General features: G+C 36.6%; 2 protein-coding genes across 10 annotated transcripts in view; both read right to left on the reverse strand.

The window, feature by feature from the left end:
- Positions 1-1,323, reverse strand: part of LOC104602747 (Thioredoxin family protein) — a 28,724-nt gene extending 27,401 nt beyond the window's left edge. The window contains exons 1-2 of one of the 3 annotated variants that reach the window (XM_088894815.1): positions 932-1,323; positions 151-189 (exon numbers count right to left, since the gene is read on the reverse strand). In XM_088894815.1, the coding sequence (XP_088750941.1) occupies positions 151-189; positions 932-1,249 (357 nt within the window). In that variant the 5' untranslated portion in view covers positions 1,250-1,323. The remainder of the gene's footprint in view (positions 1-150; positions 190-931) is intronic. The other 2 variants (XM_010266538.3, XM_010266539.3) reach the window with 2 other exon arrangements.
- A 3,677-nt stretch (positions 1,324-5,000) lies between these two features.
- Positions 5,001-19,525, reverse strand: LOC104602749 (leucine--tRNA ligase, cytoplasmic-like). Of its 7 annotated transcripts, XM_019198672.2 has the most exons (7): positions 19,344-19,525; positions 19,098-19,147; positions 14,838-14,968; positions 10,590-11,294; positions 7,813-10,404; positions 6,155-6,209; positions 5,001-5,756 (listed from the first exon to the last, which is right to left on the reverse strand). In XM_019198672.2, the coding sequence occupies exons 4-6, from the start codon at positions 11,258-11,260 to the stop codon at positions 6,188-6,190; spliced, it is 3,285 nt and encodes a 1,094-aa protein (XP_019054217.1). In that variant the 5' UTR covers positions 11,261-11,294; positions 14,838-14,968; positions 19,098-19,147; positions 19,344-19,525; the 3' UTR covers positions 5,001-5,756; positions 6,155-6,187. The 7 variants fall into 7 exon arrangements, 6 of the variants coding, with proteins under 6 accessions (XP_019054217.1, XP_088750942.1, XP_088750943.1 ...); XM_088894817.1 differs by lacking the exon at positions 5,001-5,756 and having other exon boundaries at positions 6,019-6,209; positions 14,838-14,897; XM_010266542.3 differs by lacking the exon at positions 5,001-5,756 and having other exon boundaries at positions 6,019-6,209; positions 7,817-10,404.
- Positions 19,526-21,614: the final 2,089 nt, after the last annotated feature.

Raw genomic sequence — 21,614 nt, forward strand, 5'->3', positions numbered from 1 at the left:
TACCACTTTTATTGGTTTATTTTGTTTATATGTCCACAATAATATAACCTAAGGTTTACAATGATATGCCTGGATAAGCAATATATAACAAAGCTTTACAAAACATACTCCTACAGAAAAGAACTACAAGATGTTTGGCCAGGAGATTACCTCTAAAACATTGTTGCGATTCTTAGATGGATCACTTCCCTGTGAGCAAAATATAAGAATCATAAGAGAATACAGATGCAAGATGACAAGCAAACCCTTGGCTCCTTTACTGTGTAAATACATATACAAGATAGAATTTTTAAAAGAAAAAATTTAGCAATAACACATCATATTTGGATTCTTTATTCCATTTACTCAAAAGATTAAAGCTAAATGCTTATGAGCTCCAAGTGTTGAAATGCAACTGTGTATTAAAAGATGACGATGGTAAATTAAGAAAAATTTCATGATGCCAATGAACAACTCCAACTCTAATACTCGACTCAACTAAGCCTTGTCCCAGCTATATGGAGTCGGCTATATGAATCTTCTTCTGCCATTGCGCTGTGTTCAGGGTCATATTCAAATTCTGGGCCCTTGAATCATTTCTCACTACTTCAAACCCATGTCCATTTGGTCTGCCCTTAGCTCTTCTAGACCTTAAACTTGCAACAGATCACTTCTTCTCACCGGTACCCTAGATGGTCGTGACCAAACTGGCTCGACTAGAATATTTTCAACACGGATTAAATTCAGATAAGTTTTGCTACATGTGAATGCACAGGTACAGGCACATAAAGAAGGAGAAAAAAGAATCTGTTAAAGTATGAAGTTCAAACAACTGCAGCAATCCCAAAATGAAATAAAGAAGGAGAAATAAGAAAGGGAAGCCAGCAAGATATGCTAGAATCTGTTAAAGTATATAACAGGAGAGAAAAAAGAAAGGAGCGGAGAAACTTACATTGAAAAGCCTTAGCAGAGGACAAAGAAGAGACAAAAAACTGGTTGATGGGTTGTTGCCATTTCGAGAGACTGTGATTTCCTCCTGAGGGAGTTGGGTAGCTTGGTCAGTACCAATCTCCGAGTTGGTCGGTTTTGCATTGAATTTGCGTCGGCAGGCAATCCACCTCACATTTCTAGAAAATAATGGAGACCCAGTCGAGAAATTGTGCTTAGGCACTGAGGCATGAGCGTTTCGGAATGAAATTCTCTTGCTGTCGGCGAAATTACAAGTTGGTTGTGAGGGAGGGGGACGTTCACAGAACGTCACAGCTAACATGATTCGGAACCTGTGCTGTGGCTAGACGTTACAGCATCTCTCAGCTTCAAATATCTCGAGGTCCGTCCAAACCGACCCAAGAGGCCAATATTACAAAATTACAATTACAGAAGTTAACGGTAACGAACGAAAACCCAATCCGGAAGACTTCGGGTTGAACACCAACCCCGACCCTAATCCAGCTTGGGATCGATATAATAGATTCAGATGGGTACAGTTTGGGTCGGATTAGGTTGGGAAGTTGTTAAGTTTTCAATGTGCCCGAGCACTAACCCGAATCCAATGTATTTGAAATTCTTTAAGCCAAGATTATATACGACAGAATCCAGAATAATCATATTGTTTTTAACAATCACATCTTTAACCAGTTTAGGAGCCTGTAACTTGCTATTTATCCTACATTGGGATGATCAAGACTGAATATAATTGAACCAAAGTTGATCTTCATCTTTTCTTTTCTGTTTTGTTGTTTTTTGATAGACAAATAGATTATCTTCATCTGAAATGTAGTTATTTGAAGCAAATGTTTGGAGTATGGACAGTGCTCAAAAAGTTCCATTTCAACTTTAAAAGCCTGGAGAAATAATGGTGAATGAGTAAAATGATCTAAAAACATAAGAGCATGAAGATATTTGATGTAAGCCCCTTCTTAGATCTCAGGTGAGATGAGCCGTTGAAAGATAGTTGTCAAGTAGACCTGTTAATGGGCCGGGTAGCCCGACGGCCCGGCCCACACCCCGGCCGGGCTTGGTCATATAATTAGGCCCGCGGGACTGACCTCGGGCTTAACACAGTAAGCCCGACTGTGTTTCGGGCCGGGCTCGGGATTTGTCAAAAAAGCCCGGCCCGAGCCCGGCCCGGCCCAACTCAGTATTATATATTTTATAAAATATATAATATGTATTTTATATATTATATAAAATATATAAATAATATAATATTTATTAAAATATATATATATTTTTTTTATTCTTTTCTTTATAATTTCAATCTATCTCTCTCTTTATTCAGCTGCTTCAACATTAATAATAATAATAATATAGGCTAAATTTCGGGCCCGGGCCCAAGCTCAGGCTTCGGGCTTTTTATGAGGGCCGGGCTCGGGCCCAAATTGTAGGCCCGATGGTCGGGCCGGGCTCGGGCTCGGGCCTTAAAAAAATTTGTTAATACACAGTAAAAGCCCGACCCAAGCCCGGCCCATGAACAGGTCTATTGTCAAGTGTCAAGGAAAGTTGTCAAATGTCTCGACTTGTATAAAAAAAGGAGTATGGATCTGCCACCAATAAGATGCTGCTATAAACAAACACAGCTTCCAAGGTGATCTAGATTCTAGACCTGCACATCTCAAGTATGTTTAATACAATTCTGTTGACCCACGTGGTTTTTACATATACAGAACACTAAATGGGGATTAGAGGTACAACTTGGGCGGATTGGTCAGGTTAAGGGTCAACCCAGGCCCAATCCCAGGTCTCCTCAGGTCCAGGCCTAGCCCAACTCGAGGTCAAGTCTGAGTTCACAAATCTAAGTAGGCCCAACCCGAGTTCAACCCAACTCAGGCTGGGTTAATCATCTTTGAAGGTTTCTTTTAATATAATTCATCTGTCACTTAATTCAATTTTCAGGTAGAATAGATTGATAACACGCACAAATGTCATTAATGAATGCAAATGTACATAATTTTTAAGAAATGCTTTTATAGTAATAAAATGCATAACATGTATGCATTTACATAATGTATATATTTGTGCACCCATGTGAATGTAAACTAATAATATACATGATGTAAATGTAAATATATTTTTTAGTGTATATAGTAGTATAAATATGTAATATGCATACAGCATACGTAATATATATTATAAACGCATAACACATACAAAAATGCAGATTCAGGTTGGATCAAATCGGGCTCAAATTAGATACAGGCCTACTTACCCAGGGGCCAGGGCCACAACCCAAGCCCAATCCGAGTTTAGATTAGGTCCAAATTTTTTGGCCCAGGCCCACGGATTGAGTCCACCCAAGTTGCACCCAATCCGAGTTTATATTAGGTAAAGCTGGATTGATTCTCGGATTAGGGTTAGGATTAAAATTTATGAACCCGACTTTATTTCGGGTTGAGCTAGGGTTGACCCCTTCCCGACCCAACCCAAACCTGACTCTATAGTACATATCATATATAAATATATATGATTATATCAAAATTGATTTGTTTAGATGCATGATAGTTGTATAGCCACCACCGCACACTATCATTTATTTCATTTAAAATAATCACTTCACTTAATTCTAATTGAAAATATTAAAACCTTGATAACATATTTTATGTTTTCTGAATATTTTATTCTTTATCTCATCTCTGTTGTTGGACACCCATATTTGCTGCCCATAAAAGATCTATTATAAGTCATCAAAATAAACTATAGTCATTTAAAACACTTTTTTTTTCTGAATTTTGTACTAAAAGAACCAATAAACAAATACTAATAAAACATAGGATTAATATATGTAATGAAAGTTGATTTAAGATCTAAAATTAAGAAGTTCCACGAAATTTAAGGAATGGGAAGAAGGTTGGGTTGGGCCCAACCCGAAGTTGACTTTGAGTTGAATTGAATTGGGTTAGGGGTGAAAGAATTTAATTAAGGTTAGTGTTGTTAAGGTTGGGTAGGCTGGTTTGAAGGCCGGGTTGGGTTAGGGTTAGGGTTAGGGTTGGGGGTTTAAAACTTAGAATTGGATTAAGATTGACCTCAACCCGACCTAACTTGGCCGGACTTACAGCCCTAATATTGGTGATCGTGTTGAAAGCTGTATGATAGCGTCTGAAGATGATCGGGATTCACCAGATACATTAAGCAACTACCACCAGCCTAGGTGACAAATCATGGGGCAAGTATCGAAATTGAAATACAAGAGAACCTCTCATGCCACGCAAAGCCTGGGATGCCGAGTGAGCATTTCAACTACTGGATCATCACTTCGTCAGCGAGCGGATACGCTACGCTAAATATAAAAGCTTGAAACTTACCGTGAAAACTGAGCTTAGCAGTTAGCACTTCTTTGGAACCAAATTTGCAACACTCATTGAAATTTGGCTTGTTAGGAAACCTTACTTTCACCCACCAACCAGAATACGAACATTCACCGGTTGTGTTCGATTTAATTGGTCCTTTACTCCTTGTATTTTGGTGCTGTTTGGGCCCTTGACTTTAAAGACAGACTGTTTGGTAAGTGACCCGGTCTATTAAAAACATGTTTAGAGACTATTTAATTATCACACGGAAAGACCAGAAAGAAACCCCATAGTAAAATCTGCCCTGATTTCTCTTTCTATCTCCACAGTTCCAAATCAAGTAAAACAAAAGAACACTTATAATTAGTGAGAAAACTCAGATGAATGTTAGTATGATAAATATGTAAGGGAAGTAGTATGTAAAACTGTCTTTAGGACCTGCCAATCAAGGGTACGCATTAATGTTGTATTTTGAGTCCCTTGAGTTTGCAATGAGGGAACAAGAAAGGAAATTGAATCTTCTGCCCACAAAGCGCTCCCCACACCAACCTCGCACATTGCAGCCATGCATTGGAAACATCTCCCCATGAATGACAATATACAGAGTACAGGAGATGTTCTGCAGTATTCTGTGAGATTGGTGTAGGGAGCAGATTGAGTTAGCAAGGAAGCTACTTGTAACTAAATGGAAGATACTAGAGGCATTCTTTTCTTTTTATCCTGTAAGTCTCATACCATCTTTTTTTTTATCAATAACGAGTAAGCTTTATTAGAAAAACTAAGACAATTATAAGGAAAAGGAAGGATAACCTCTAAAAAGCAAAGCTGACACATCGTAAATTGAGCCCAGAAAACAGAGGCTCTATTCATCCCTTGCTTTGCTAGCCCATCTGCAAAGAAGTTGGCACTTCCTCTGACTCAAGACACCTTGGCTTAATATCTTTTGTTAGCCATTTGAGTTGCTTCCTTTCATTGCTGTAGTTCCAAAAAATGCTCTTCTCCCTTTAACCAGTCCACCACTAACTTAAGAGCCTCCCTCAATAATCAACTTTCTAATGTTCAAGTTCTTTGCCCTCATTGCCCCTTCCACAGCCACCAAAAATCTCAGCCCTTAAGGAATTGCCCACCCCAATTGGACCTGAGAATAGAGCAATTGTATTTCCTTCCTCATCCCTAAAAACTCCACCAATTCCTGATTGACCTAGGTTTCCAGCAGGCCTCCTCAACTGGAGCTGAGGAAGCAATTTCATTCCAGTTACTTGAAAAGGCTTCCATTGGAACATCTTAAAAAAGTTCCACTGACTTCAACTAGTGCACTGCTCTGTTAAAAGCCAACCTCAATGACAGCTTCTCTGCTTCTCTCCTTATCTGAAAATAGCCTTGAGTTCCTTTCTTCCCATATGGTCCAAATTACTGCAGCCCTTACACATCTCCACATTAGCCGACCCCTCTTCTTAGTCTTATACCATCTTTACTCTTAATATAGATACTCTTGATATGTAAATAATCAGAAAAATTAATGAGAACAATCACTAAGAGACAAATAAAACTGATAATAAATCTTGCTAAAATAATCAATCGTTTTTTGTCCTCCTTTTCAATGAATATCTTGTGCACATACTGGAAAAAACCATTGAAAGCCTAGTCTGTGCAACATGTGTGCCTTTTCTGCTATTTTATTCATTTTGCAAGACAGGAGAGTGAAGAAATTGGACACTTTCTTCTCAAGACAAGGAATTAAACTGAGTGAGTATTGAAAGATGAAATTGCACTTGCCACTAAAACCATAAAGCAAAATAAATATAAAGTTTCTGAACCAAAACTCGTTTCCCAGATGGGTAATTTTGAAATAAAAAGCTTAAGAATACTTAATTAAGTGAAACAAGTACCTCAAAAAATACATAGCAGAATGGATTTTAACATCATTGCATATCAGCATTTAACCTGTAATTCACCAAAAAGAAACAATTTTCCACATTAGCTTCACAAAATAACTCAATCAATTTAACAAGCAATTTCACAATTACAGTGGTATAATTAACACAATCAATTCAACCTTTTTAGATGCACTTATGTCCTGAGAGGTGCATCAGTTTTGTGCAATTCAAGTGCACAAGTCATATGATGGGAAAAAAAACAGTAAAAAGATCCTTCCACCTACTGTTAATTTGTTACTAAATATCCTCGAACCTTTAGAAAAAGTATGTTCTACATAATTACATTTCTTATTTATGCCGCCTATCAGTTTTGGAGATTTCTTTCTGTATTCTATATTTATACATCTTGATGAATGACAAAAATAGCACCCTACCTGAGAATGATAAAAATGAAAACATTACCACTGACTTCCCACAATCAGTATGTATGATAAGTAACTTTATGAGGACTAAATGTTGACTGTCAATTCCTCTTATTTCTTCCATTCTTTATTGTTGAAGAGCAGAAAACTCAACTATCTTTTATGATTATATTCTATTTTACTAGATTGAGAGATTACTTTCATAGAAAATATGGAAAGATGTAGCAAATAGGGGAAAACATCAATTAAGAAAAGGATTACATCATACAAATAGCAGTATTATCAGACTCAGAAATCAGACAGACAGTTGGACTGTCAGAACCAGAAACCAGCGACCAAAACCACAAAAGGAATATCAAGCAAAAAACAAAAGGAATAATGCTCTGAAAGAAATTTTGTTTTCATGCTACCCCCAAGAAATGGCCATCCAAAAAATCTCATGAGGATGAACAGACCTGCACTGAATTTTAGACCCCTATACAAGTCCTGTTTTTGGACACCCCCTCTAGCTAAAGAGTCCGCCAAAGCATTCATAAATCCTTGTAACCAGTAAAACCAAGCCTCCGTGCAATGAGCCAAAGATTTTGCTTCTCAAATATAATGCTGATGCACCCATGGACCCATAGAGTTATACCCCTTTAATCTTTACAATTATGCATACACAAACTGCATTACAATAAAGAAAGAAAAAATAACCCAACACCCTTTTTCTGTTTCTCTAAACAATTCAGTCCCATTTATCAATACAAGCCACAAAGAGCTACCTCACCCAACTCCAAGATTTTTTTTCCCTTTTAAAAATTGAATGCACCAGTCTATAGACCTCAGAAGGAAAATAGAGCTCACAAAAGAATAACCACAAAAAAATCCCAATAACCAAGGTGATAAGATTACTAGAATATCAATCAATTAAATTAAGGCATAAAGAACCAATTCATACCTATGGCTTCCACAAGTTGATCTAAAGCATAGATAGGTTTCCAATAACCCAATGAACATAGTTAGAAAGAACACTTGTCATATTAGAACAGTCGTAGTAAGAAATGAATGCCAGCGACATTGTCAAAAACAAGATCCATACATCCACTAAAGCAGAAGAATAATAACAAAAACAAAACATCAAAAATCCAACAAACTAGGAAGAAAGAGATTATTCAACATCAAAATAAATCAAATGCTAAAAATGATGAACCTGATAAATATTGATGCTACTAAATATGAATAAGTTTTTAACAATGGAAGTCCTACCTACTTAGAAATACTGCTGTTGGGTTCCCAGGGGAAGGTGGATTCTGATTTAACAATGTTACATGCGATCCAGATTTTCTGACAGCATCAGGGTCTGTAGCAGACAAAATTTCTACATGATCAAGGCCCAACTGCCTCTTGATTAAGTCCAAATTCTCAGCAAGTACATCGATTTCACCAAAAGGTAGCCTAAGATCCAAGGCATGAACCCCAACAGAGAGCACTTCATCCTTCTTGAATCTTAAAAATGGCATACATAGTTTCTGAATCTGCTTAAAATTTGCCTCCCTCCCAATTTCACTCCTTTGCAGTGCCTCCAATATCTCTTGGTCAGGTGCAAAGGAGCGGGTCTCCCTATCAAACTTGCTTTGGAGTATCTCCAGACATACCCTTTTCCAACCATCATATTGCTCATTCACATAGATCAGGCCTACTGTTGGCTTGTTTTCTTCAGTGGGAAGAGGAACTGCAGTTCCCTTTTTGTTAGCTTTCTTTGATCCTGATACTTGTTTCTGGAGCAACTTCCTCATCAACACTATGGAGTCTTGCAGATACTTATTGGCACTCTTAAGCGTGAGATCAGGTAAATCACCTGCGGGCCAACCTGCATTTACAACAAACCCATCCTTCTTCAAGATCTCCTTCCAGACATATTCTGCGTAGTGTGGACAAATTGGAGTTATAAGCCTTGTCTGGACATCCATGAATCGTAACAACAACTCATTGTTCATGCCACCAACACCACACGAGAACCTGTATTCATCCCTGGCAGCCTGAAGATCATAGAAGCCTGTCTTGAGAGCTTCTCGGAACATGTAGTCACTGTAATGTTGCTCTGTCATTTTGACAGCAATGTTTATTTCATTAGCAAACACACGATCTGCATAAGTAGATGGAGGTCCTCTTCTTAAAGAACTCTCTACAGACAGAACCTCCTCCATCCAAGATATCTCTTTTGTGAGTCGCAGGATTGCAGCATTTGCTGTCTCAAAGACAAAGTTAGCATCATCCATTCCATCCCCAGCATCAGCCAAAGAGAATCTTGTGGCATCAGCAGAAAAATCCTCAATAGCTTGGCGTAAGGTCCTAAAATTCCCTGTGGACTTAGACATCTTCTCAGAGTTGAGCATGATGTGCCCATTGCATCTGAAACCACACGGCCAGAAATCTTTGGCCAAAAGAGCTGTGTGGTTATAGATGCAAAATGTAAGATGGTTCTGGATGAGATCTTTGCCAGAAACACGAAGATCAAATGGATACCAGTACTCAAACTCCTGCTTCATCTTGGTAAGAAGAGAAGTAGGGATATCAGATGAATTCGGATATGGCCCACCACAGAACACAAAATTCCAGACTTCATCTGTCATCTGCTCTGGCTTTACTAACAAAGTATCTGAACCATACATGTCCCCATTCTGTAACAGATGAGCAATGGTATAATATGCCATGTAAAGCGTGGAATCAGATAAGGACTCAACAAGGAACTGATCATCCCAAGGAAGACGAGTCCCTAGCCCAAAAGAACGGGAACAAGCCCATTGATTCAGCCAACTCAAGGTGTGCTCAAAACCATGCCGAGTCTCATCAGAGTAGAGCTTCATGTTAGAAAGGCACTCCTCAGCCTTTTTCTTCCATTCCGGTTCTCCATATGTTATGTACCACTGATCTGTCAAAGCCACAACACATTCATCTCCAGATCTTGATATAACCTTCTTCTCAGGCTCACTATACATAACCGCTTGGTCAATCTCTAGAAGCTTGTTCCTGATCAATGGCTTTGCTTCCTGTACTTTCATCCCAGCATATTCTCCAACCAACATTGTTCCCTCTGTGAATCCTCTCAAGTAGGTCAACCTCTTTGCTTCAGCGAGCTTATCTTTCTCGTTTTGGCTTTTGATCTTCAGATCAATGCACACCTTCTCAGCAGATTTATCCCCAAACTCTGGGATGTTGATGATAGGAATAACCTCAAAGGGCATAACCCACTCATCCTTCACATTGAACTTGGCCCTGAGAGCTGGTTTGGACTTCAAATCATGTAAAGCCATATAATCATCAGGAGAATCACTGGGCACACTTGTCACAATTCCTGTACCCTTGTCCGTTAGAATTGTCAGCATGGGAAGGGAGTATATAATCTCATTAATAGAAAGAGGGGATTTCAAGGGCAACCCAATCAAATCATGACCAGATAGCTCGACCAAACATGTTGGCTTCTCTGGAATCCTAGATAAATTCTGATAGGCAAGGTTAAGAGCTGCTCTCTCAGTAACAATAAATACATCGGTCTCGTTTATTTCATAAGCACCATACTTCCCATCAGGCAACACCCATGAGTTTGTTTGTCCATACATGGTCTCAGGTCTCAATGTGGCAGCAGCTAGGAACACTCTCCTTCCTTCCAATGCTCTCAACTTTGAGGGAAAAGGTGGCGCCACCTCCATTTTAATCAGAGTGTAGTCTTGTGGCTGAACCCCTTCACCTGATGCTCTGTCATGATCTGCACATGGCTGACCATCTAAGGGAGAATAGATTGTGTACCTCTTATCCTTGACAATCTTTCCCATCTCCTTCAACTTCCTCATCTGCCACCTGCCAAAAGAAAATTTTCTTATCAGTAACAAGAAGCTCACTAAAAGATTGAATATACAGGAAATAGTGCAAAAGGTAAAGCAACAAAGAAAGCCCAACCAATAAGAGGTGGGTAGAAAGAAGAAATGGGAGGCAGTTTGCTCTTCCTACCCAATCAAATCATGACCAGGAGGCAGTTTGCTCACCTGACAAAAGAATCATAGAATGGGTTCATATCAGTTGTGATAAAAGAACGTCTCCAGTCACATCCCAACCCAAAAGCCTTGAGATCCTCCTTGGCTAAGGGTGGGAAATAGGTTAGCCAGTGATATGGGTCTTGGAACTTGGAAATCTCACTGTCGGAGAGGCCATAGCTCCTCATGATCTCCCATTGAAACTTGTCACCACCTGATTTTGAAGCTGCTTTGGATTTCTTGCTCTTGAACTTATCAGGAAAAGTCTGCCCACTTCCATTTGGCTCCTCTGCTTCTGGTTCTGTGTTAATACTGAGCTCCTCTATAGCAGTAGGAAATGCAGGTGGGTCCCCAAATTTTTGGATCTCTCTGGCAAGTTTATCAGCTGAGGCCTTAATGGGCATCCCAGTGCAATGGAAAGCAAAAGGCAGTAGCACATTGGCACCTCTAAGCCTATGATAGGCTGCAGAAAACTCAAGCTTAGACAGTGAGAATGCATGTCCTAGATGCAGATACCCATTCATATATGGGTATGGAAAGTTTCCAAAAAATTTTTCACCAGGTTCAGGGGCTCTTTCATGGGATTCAGCTCTAAATACATCTTTTTCCTCCCACCATGTTCGAACCTTAGACTCAATCTCAAGCAGCCGATCCCTCCTTGCAAAACTCTTGCCACCATCCATGTTCAGTGCTATGTCTGTTCTAGGTTGACAGAAACTGTAAAAATAACCCATTTAAGTAAACAGATAAGTGATTAATCTGAGACAGCAAAAATACGAAACAGGTAAATAGGTCATCATCATCATCTAAGCCTTGTCCCAACAATATGGCGTCGGCTGGGAAACAGGCAAATTGGAACCTGACTTTAAAGAGAATTACAGGATAGAGAAGCCATATTGTAAGAAAATGGTCAAACAAATCAGGGCTTCTTTATAACTTCAGTAACAAACAAATACTATATAGAAATTTGGAAGAAGAAAAAACAGGGACAAAAATGCTTCTCTGTTAAAATGCCAAGCAAAGATGACAAATGGACAAGAGGGTAAGAAGATTTAACGATTAGAGACTAGTTACTTCAAATAATTTGTTCCTAAAGAACAAGATATTTTATTTGGGTACATGAATCCTTTCATCAAATATATACCAACATTTCCATAGAATTTTGACAAAGTAGCAGAAGACAATAAAACCAACAATTGCCAATTCTTGGACATAGAGATTCATGGGCAGTGAGGACAGTCAGGATCTTTATTTATCCAATCATGAAATGTCAAACCTTGAGATGGAGGAGTGTAAACATAAGAATAAAGCATAACTCTTCCCTTCAAATTTCAGAATTTTCAGTTATAATCAATAGGAGGATCAAGTAATGATGATCACAGGCTGACAAGGGCCCACTTATAAGAAAGTGCAGGAAAAGGTGGAGAACCATCATTACTTTTATTTGATAGACATTGTAATGAGGGAATGTAAACAGTCAAAACAAGGGGTTCCTGTTTTTATTTTGTTTTTTTTTCTTTTTCCTGTATTTTTCATGCAGTAAAAGTATTTTTTATATGTATTAGTTGTGTGGTTGTGGAGTGTAGGCATTAGGAATCTATTTGCAATTCACATCACATTAATTTACTCATTCAAACTTGGGTGTAAACACAAGAGAGAGAGAGAGAGAGTAGTAGTAGTATGGGACAGATCCTGGAAGAAATCGGCTATTTTTTACTGTTGAGCCCACAGACCTTCACCCCAAGGCCCACTTACCAAGCCACCCCTAAGGCAACTTTATGGAGGTCTGATGCAATTAGCACCTAAAAATTTTCACCCGTGCAAAAGATAAATGGAATTCTCCCAAATGTCTGGGCTCTAGGAGCAGCATCATAATTTCTAGTGACTTTCAGATTTGAGTCACTTTTTTTTAAGTTTAACCTTTCTAGTTTCTAGTAGGTCTTACTCTCTTTGTTTAGGTGCCCAGAGTCTTTAAAAGTTTTAGGAATTGTTGGTTAGCTATCTAGTGGGGCCACAGAGTTGTCTTGGACCTGAAGTAATTATGTCCTAAAGTTCTTTAAAGTAATAATGTCATAAAGTAATTATGTGATCATGTCCCAGCTTCCACAAACCGGGAGCTTTGGAAGGAAAGAAATAAAAGAATTTTTTAAGATAAATACAAAGGCCACAATCACCTTGCTTCAATTACTGGAAAAAGAATCTTGCTTTAGGTTTTAATTCTTCCAGAATTTGCAGAGGATGGTAAGGATTCGTTCAGTTCTGGGTTTTGGTCAACATTTAGAATTGGACTTGGGGGGTTGATGAATGATGATGTAAGTTTTTTACTGGTGTATTTTCTACCTGTGTTTTGGTGACTTCTCATCAGTCACCACCCCTCCTTTGTACTATTTTTCCTCTTCTTCTAATAAAGTTTACTTCTTAATATATTACCAAAAAAATAACGTCCTAAAGTTTCTACTCTTCTGAGAGTGTTCTACTGTTGTTTAGTCAAGAAGGTGAGATGGAAGACCCCCCTTCCTACATCTATAAATAAGTTTTACTTGTAATCAGCTGGTGGAGGATTTTGAATATCAAATAGGGGCTGTCGACGGACTCCGAAAGTCCAATATCTGAATACACACACATTTTGTATACATGTATAAGTTAAAAATAAGTACTTTTTAAGACTTTTAAACTTTTTTTGTTATTTTAAACACAATAAGTCGGATGCAGATTAAATTCTAATCCGATCTGAGTCCAACATATCGAATTTCAGATAGGATTCAGATACAGATGTTTTTGTAATCTGATCAGATGCGGATATAGATGGATCCTACATTTACGGCTCTATATGGAATAGGGGCAAAGTTTTTGTTTGTAGAACCTTAAGGTGTGATCTCTTCCCAAGATACCCAGATACATGTACAAGGGTGTCGTATTGTACTAGATACTTCAACTTTCAGTGTAAATTTCATATGCAACTCCATGTCCAGATCCGTCCTCGCTATAACTGAGTAACATAAATCACTTCTCTCTTTATTTTCCTCTGTGTTTCTCTTTCTTATTCTATTGTATGTTGTTGCTACTCCTCTTAGTCGCTGCAACTATGCTCTGAAATATCCTCTAATTTCTACTCTTTAAATTATCTTTCTTCTCCAGTTGCTATCTGAATTCTTCTGTTGTGATTTATTTAATTCTGAAGAGCTGTTCTAATTCTTAGATCTGAAAACTCTTCCTGAACTCACCTCCTTTCCCCTTTCTCTGATCTGAATCTCCTTTCCCTCTATTTTGTCCAACTTACTTTACATTATCCTATTTCAGTATCTTATCTGACAAATATATATAGCATCATGGAGCCTCCCTTTTGTCCATTGTTTAGAAAACCGGACCAGACCAGCCAGTCAAACCAGTTAAACCGTGACGCGGCCCTTTGGCCGGTTTGGTTATACACTGAAAACCGTAATTCATAAAAAATTGGTCAAAACCGACTGACTGGCTGGTTTAACCGGAAAACTGGTGAACCCATCCTGGTTTTATGAAACCATCCGGGTCATAACATGAATAGAAACTTCAAAATGTTGATAACAGCACTTGAACCCATACACACACATATGCCACGTCATCACAGTTCAACCTCTGGTTTGACCATGGTTGAACCTCTGACCTGTGAACCTCTCCCTTTTCCGGTTCTATGCCCTCTGGTTCTCTAAAAATTGCTTTTATCCTATTCCAGTATCCTATCTAACAAACATAAATACATAACAGTTAAGAACTTGATAACTTTATGCTGACAACATAAAAAGAATTTATTATGTAAAGCTGACATATACACAAAATATCCTAGTTTTTTTTTTTTTGAGAATAGAAAATATCCTAGTTTTCTCTTATAAGAGTTTCTTCTAGTCAACATAGACTTTTCAAATCAGTGAAGATTCTACTTCCCCCTCAAGTTTCAAATCAATTCAACAAGAAAAAGATAAGAAGGATCTAGAAGAAAAAAAGTTGTCCTTTTTCTCCAAGTTTCACCCTTATCTAAAAGATAAATTAAATTTGAAGATAATATACAAATCAATTAACAAAAAGAAGAAACCTTTCCACCTTTAATCTATACTAGCCATTGACCTAAAATCCAAATGAAGAATTGAACATAGCCCAATAAATCATGGCATGCCCACAAAAGGTAGAAAAACAAACAAGCATCAGATTCTACAACAGTTCTGGAACCTTAATTTCACAATATTTAACATAACACCATAAACCAAAGAATGTCTTTGCAGTTACCTTGACTTAAACACTAATCTGTATAGAACATTTCTTGAGACCCTAGATTGCAGATGTTGTCTGGAGATAAGAGAAGCCAGTGAGGAATTCTTTATGAATAGGGCCAGATAGCATTCCCGCACAAAAATTACCTTAAAGAAGAAATTCTCAACAATAATTAATCCATCACCCATTAAGTCTTTGTGCAAAACTTAAAGGAAAAATGAAAAAACAAAAAGGAAAAGATACCTAATCTATATTGTAACATGAAGAAAAGACCAATGGACCAACCCATAATTCCCTTTTTCACAATTCAACTTCTTTGCATTTGGCCAACAAGCATAAATAACTAAAGACAACCAAAATATATTTGTCTGACATCAATCCATGCATAAGATGAGAAAGGAAGAAAAAATTAATATATAATCACTTTTTTATCAATAATATATAAGCACTTTCACAATTCCAACCAAATGACCCAAATTCTTTCACATTATGCCAGCAGAAATATTTAGTTAAATAAATCCACATAGCATTTCTTCAAATTTAATCTATTTAAACCATAAAAGAAAAAAAAGATGCAACATAACTAGACCTGTTCATGGGTCGGGTAGCCCGACAGACCGACCCGGCCCCCGGACGGGCTTGCGCATGACCTTTAGCCCGCAGGCTTGACCTCGGGCCTAAAAGCCCGAGCCCAACTATTTTACGGGCCAGGCTCGGGATTTGTCACAAAAGCCCGGCCCAAGCCCGGCCCAACCCGACATTTTGTATTTTATTGTAAACCCTAGCCGATTAACCTTTCCTATTCCCTCTTTTCATCTTTTATCTTTCTCTCCTCATTCTCACTCTCAATAACCAGCGCAAATCCAACCAACCTTTCCGACGGTGAATCTTCTCTCTCTCCACCATTCCTCTCTCTCTTGTCTCTCTCACAGTTCTCATTCTCATGCATTGTTGCATATTCTCAGGAACCAGTGAACTCAAGCATCGGCGATGGCGAACTCAAGCACCGGCGCCAGCCGCACCACCAATGAACTCAGTCGCCCTGCATTTCAGCCTCTGTTAGGTTGGGCCGGGAGTTGTAGGCCCGTTGGTCGGGCCGGGCTCGTGCTCGGGCCTGAAAAAATCTTGTTAATGAAGAGCAAAAGCCCGGCCCATGAACAGGTCTAAACATAACCGCTTCCATAAATTCATTACTTCATAACCAAATAACCTAGCTTCTTTCAAATTCAGCCTACAAGAATAATTAGTTAAGTAAAACCATCTTCCACAATTCATCCATTTAAACCATAAATATGACGCAAAAACTATAAAATAAATATTTCCTTAATTCAATTTCTTTGCAACCGAATAACCAACCTCTTTCAAATTCAGCCAATAATAACGAATATAGCTTATTTACACTTTCTAATATCTATTTATTCATCCATAAAATAAAATAAAAGACAGAAAGAAATAAACACTTCCATCTTTTTCTTCTTCAAGCTTAAAAATGTCAAGCTTCTTTCCAATTCAATTGACAAGCATAAATAACTCCAAAAATTCATCCTTTCATGAACTGAACAGAAGAACAATATGAACACTTACAGCAATGAATCATAAGATGTGGCAGTTTAAAACAAGACAAGGTTAAGAAATGAGCATCAATTTATCATATAACAATTTCAAGTTGATGGAATTAGTAAATGCACTTTAAATCAAGTTGGGATATTAAAGAGAACCTTCAAAACAGAAAAGGAAAGAACAGAGGTATAAAACCAAAACCAAGATTTGCAGCAAGGAAAACATGATGGAAATCAACAAGATGGGAACTGCAAATATATATATATATATATAGAGAGAGAGAGAGAGGAGTGATAATACCAAGCCAAAGGAAGAAATAAAGAAATGAAAAAGACAATATTTTTAGCATGGTAATTGGCTTAACTTATTAAAATGTAAACAAACCGGCTTCAAATTATGCATTAAAATAAACAAGAACTGAACCAAAGCTCAAATCCTAAAAGGCCAAAAGCAGTGAAGATATTACTGCCTTGTTTAGTTTTCAAACAACATCCATATAGCAATTTATAACTAGAGGATTGCAATTACCACACAGCCAAATAAAATTGAAATAAATAAGGCTTAAATAAAATGAATCACGAACAGGAAAATGACCTTAAGGGGGATTCCCAAATTGTGATTTGATTAGTTCTGTAAAAACTGCAGACCCACAGAACATAAGAAAATTTACCATGGAAGGTAGAGTTTTGGTCTCTAAATCAAGCATCTCATTCCAATGGATACATAAATCAACTCATTGGATAGCAGCTGGCATAGCCAAGGGAGGGGTAGGGAAAATTGGACTATAGGGTCTTCTCTCACAGATAATATTTTATAGCTTTCTATATTCCTTTTCTTTTATTTGATGTCTTTGTCATGACCTTTATTCTCCTATCACTGTAGATTGTACTGTTTCATTTTCCTTTCTTTTCTCTATCAGAAACGGTAACTTTCATTAGAAAATATTTAACATGATACACTGTCACCACCCAAAATAAGGGTGTTGACCCTTAGAAGAATGTTTTCAAATTACAGGACAGCCCAAAACAAGTTATCCCTGAAAGTTCCTTTGCTTTGCCAGGGTGTCAGCTAATCCATTTGCTGACCTCCTTGTCCACCTGAACAGTACCCCTACCTCCCTTGCTAAGCAATGTACTTCCCTCATGAGTTGCCGATGTACCCAGACCCCCAGATTGTGTGACTGCATCCACCCAATTAATAATTTAGAGTCCCCTTCTGTTTCATTTTTTTTTATGACAATACCATAAATAATGAGTACATCATAGCAAAGAGAGCCCATATAGGGAAGTTAGTCTCGGGTAGCCTTCATATAAAGAGATTATATCATCCCTTGACCAACTTGGCCCCAATACAAATTATGTCTTGAAAACCCATGTTTTGCTAATTCGCCAACCAGTCCATTAGCAGCCCATGGAACCCATTTCACTTTTGGTTGTAGCTCCTCTATTAGTCTTTGTAGCTCGCTTATAACATATCTTAGTTATAGGCTACATCCTGTTTGCCACTTAGTCACCCAATAATTGTTCATGAGCCTCCTTCAACATCTATTTCTTTCATATTCAGTGCTTTTGCCCTTCTTAGAACTGTAATTGCTGCCCATACCTCTGCTCAAGTTGAATTTCCTGTTCTTGGAGGTCTTGAGTAGAGCTCTAATCTTGATGAAACATTCATAAAACCAGAAATTCATGGGCTGGGTCAGTTTTAATGAAAAACCTAGAAATCATCCACCTTTTGTATTTTTTTATCTTACCATTATTTTTAGGGGGGTCAGATGATTGGTATAATGGTAAAGTCTTGGGCTGACAAGAGTGAAGAACATGGACTCAAGCCTAAGAGTGGCAAAAAAAAAATGCCAAAAGTTAGGTCCGTATCCAGTCCACCCCAATGGTCTTTTTAACCTAATACTATTTTTTTCCTGCTGATTAGGTCAGTTATATGGTATTTATGTTGTACTTTTGTATTTTTTTATCGTAAGCAGTTAATTTTTATTGAATGTGAAAAAGTGTATTATGTACAATAGGAAATACTAGTCTATCATCCCACCTAACCCTTTCCTCCATATTTGTTATGACTTTTTACATTCAGCTTAAATTGGTAATTCCCCAAAACATATGTTCCTTATTGACCCCTTGTCAAGCGAGTCAGCCAAGCAGTCTGCTGATTCTAATCTCAGTATCCAATTTACTGACACAGCCATTTGTATTTGACCCCTGTTTGCTAGACCCTCTAGCAGCAGTGTTCTCTCTCCTTTTCTTATCAATATAACCCCTATTTGATCGTGGTCATTGATTCAAAAAAATAAAGAAAGTTAAAAAAAAAATAAAATAAAATAATAATATGGAAAGCAAGGGCACTGAGGCTCAATGAACAGGCTCAATAGCTCGTAATGGATATCTCATATGCCAATATGGACTCTTTGAAATGGTTGCAATCTTCAATGTATGTCTTTCTTGTAGTCTAGACTGTTTAAGCTTACGCCTTTTTCTTTCTTTTTTATTTATCTTCAGATACTTTGCATTGTACACTTAATCATATACTTAAAATTTTGTCATAACAGCTCTTATAGATACTTAAAACATGCAAAACGCTACGAACAAGAGGCAAAACAACCGTGAAAATAAGCAAATGAAAGATCCAGCGTTTGTTTTCAACCATTTCAAAGAATAAATTGTTTACTAGCATTTTATGGCCAAAAACAAAGCAGAAGTAACTCACCAGATATGGAGCTCGCAGAACACCCTAGAGTTCACGTATATAATTCTAGGCTGTTAAAGATTAAAAAAAAAAAAATCAGAGAACAGTAGAATACCAAAATTAGAAAGGAAAATCAGAGAATCATTATTGATAAACAATAGCCGATTGAAGCAACGGCAAAGCCGTCATTTTTTTATAACATCATGGTGCCTAAAGTGAAACAAGAGCAGAAAAACATTGTCTAGTAGATGAGCAGTATCGACGCACCTCCACAAGCGTGCTTTCTCAGTTTTCCCTCCTGGTCGTATGTGTGAGAATTAGGGTTTCTATCTTCCTGCGCTCAACTTTGGAAGGAGAATCAGAAGACGATTACCGACTTACCGTCAGCTCACAGGTGCTTTGCAATCTACCTTGGTTGTGCTGTGCAACCTATGGACTGGGAGTATGGGCCGTTCGATAACGGCTCAAGTTACTTAAAGACTACTTTGCCCTTTCTCTTAGTAGGATGTGTTTGGTTAGTATAAGAATAACTTTCCCTCAATTTTTTTTTGTCTCATGTATTTTCCATCAAACCAGATACATCCTTAATGGATAAGGGGCTGAATTTAAGGATTTATTGCTTGTATTTCAGTAGATAAAACAATTTAATAAATAACAAAAAAAATATATAGGGAAATTTAGAGTTGAGTAAAGACAAAGCAATAAGTCATTTCAACTTTCAACCATTATCGGTCATTTACCATTCTCCTAATTACCATGCCTTGATGCCCCAGAATATTTAGTTATATGACTTCAGTTTAAATAATAAGTCATTTTGGTTCACCCACTTGGTCAGCTACCAACAAACATCCCCCAGAAATTCCAATAATATCTGATTAGATGCCCATTTTAAAGGCTTCATTTGACATTCTTTATTTTAATGATTTACTAGCGGGGATTCGTGCAATGCACGTGATTTATTAAGCGAAAGCTAAATAATATAAATGGTCATTTACTAAAATACCCCTTATAATTTCGTGAATTTACTATAATCTACCCTATAATTAAAATTTTACTAAAACATCACTTATAATTTATAATGGATTTAATCAATCTTCCATTACATGACAGTGGAAAATGATAGTTTTGACTCTAATGTTTATTTAAATAAATTTAATCAAAAAATATAAAAATAAAAATATCATTTTTGCCCTTTATAAGACACGATAAACCACTCTATTGGCTATATTTGGTTAATTTTGTTTTTTTACAAAAAAACATGTTAAGGGTATTTTTGGAATAAAAAATTATGGGCCTAATGGTAAAACAAACACTCCTTAATGAAAGGTTGATTAAGTAAATAAGTTGTAAAATATATTGGATGTTTTAATAAAATGAAAAATATAAAGTATGTTTAAGTAAATATATAAAACTATAAGATGTGTTCTAGTAAATGACCCTATAGAATCACATAAGAGTATACAATTGTTTTATATTTTTAACTTTTTAAATAAAAATTAATAATTATTTATATTTTATATACTACTTTTAATCATTTTTTATAATACAAAAATAACAACAATTAATTTCGATTACGTTTATTCATCAAATTGATGAAACCAGCCAACCCGATCAACTTGACCCAAGTTGGTCGGTTTTCTAGTATTTTAGGTCGGCTATGGTTCAAAAATTTCCCAATTCAACCAAGTTGTATCAATTTCACCTTGACCGTTTGTAATCCAACCAAAATCGAAAGACCTAAGCATGGATATATATTAATATTTTATAATTTAAATATAAATTTTGATATGGAAAAGTGGGAAATTTCCCATATTTCTTAGTCTAGAATATTTTATATCATAAATCTAAATTTTAAATTTATGTTCTTAATAATTGCACTATAATTTTTAAAATTTAATTTAATTTATAAGTTTAAATATTTTAAACCGACTGACCAAACCAAAAAATCGACCCAAACAGAGACAACCTGAGTGGGTCGGTTTTCACAAAAATGTTAGTCGATTTCATCTAACCAATTACCCAACTTGACCAGGCCAATTTGGTTGGCCAAATAGCCTATGACCGAACCAAACCAACTCATGAACACACATAATTGCAAGTAAATTAATAGTCTCATCTCTGATAAATAACAATAGTTTAATCTCCAATAATTACTGAAAATTTATAGCAAAAATACACAATTATTAAAAATATATTGATAATGAAAAAATACAATAAGTACTAAAAATATATTAATTTAGTCAATAAATAGTATAATCTCAACTAATAGTTTAATCTCTAATAAATATTAATCAATAAGTTATAACAAAAATACAATAAATTAAATAAAAAATAAAATAAATTTATACATAATCATTGAAAATGCATTTATCACAAAAACAATAAATAATTACTAAAATACAATAAATATTAATTTGAGTATATAAAATTATATAATAAATACAAATTAAGAGTTTAAAATTATGATTATTATTAAATATTAATTTTTTTGAAAGTTATTATCTCGAATTATTACTTGATAAAAATGAAATTAGTTAT

This window comes from Nelumbo nucifera, chromosome 1, assembly GCF_055504915.1.
Source record: "Nelumbo nucifera cultivar China Antique chromosome 1, China Antique-T2T, whole genome shotgun sequence".
NCBI classification, from domain to species: domain Eukaryota; kingdom Viridiplantae; phylum Streptophyta; class Magnoliopsida; order Proteales; family Nelumbonaceae; genus Nelumbo; species Nelumbo nucifera.

What these genes read in the sequence shown, in the direction of transcription:
- LOC104602749 (XM_019198672.2), bottom strand. Translation starts at nt 11,260, where the DNA reads ATGGATGGTGGCAAGAGTTTTGCAAGGAGGGATCGGCTGCTTGAGATT. An exon ending in TTCTATGATTCTTTTGTCAG is followed by an intron (nt 10,405 to 10,589) that starts GTGAGCAAACTG and finishes TTCTTTTGGCAG; the next exon opens with GTGGCAGATGAGGAAGTTGA. An exon ending in ACAGCAGTATTTCTAAGTAG is followed by an intron (nt 6,210 to 7,812) that starts GTAGGACTTCCA and finishes GGTGAATTACAG; the next exon opens with GTTAAATGCTGATATGCAAT.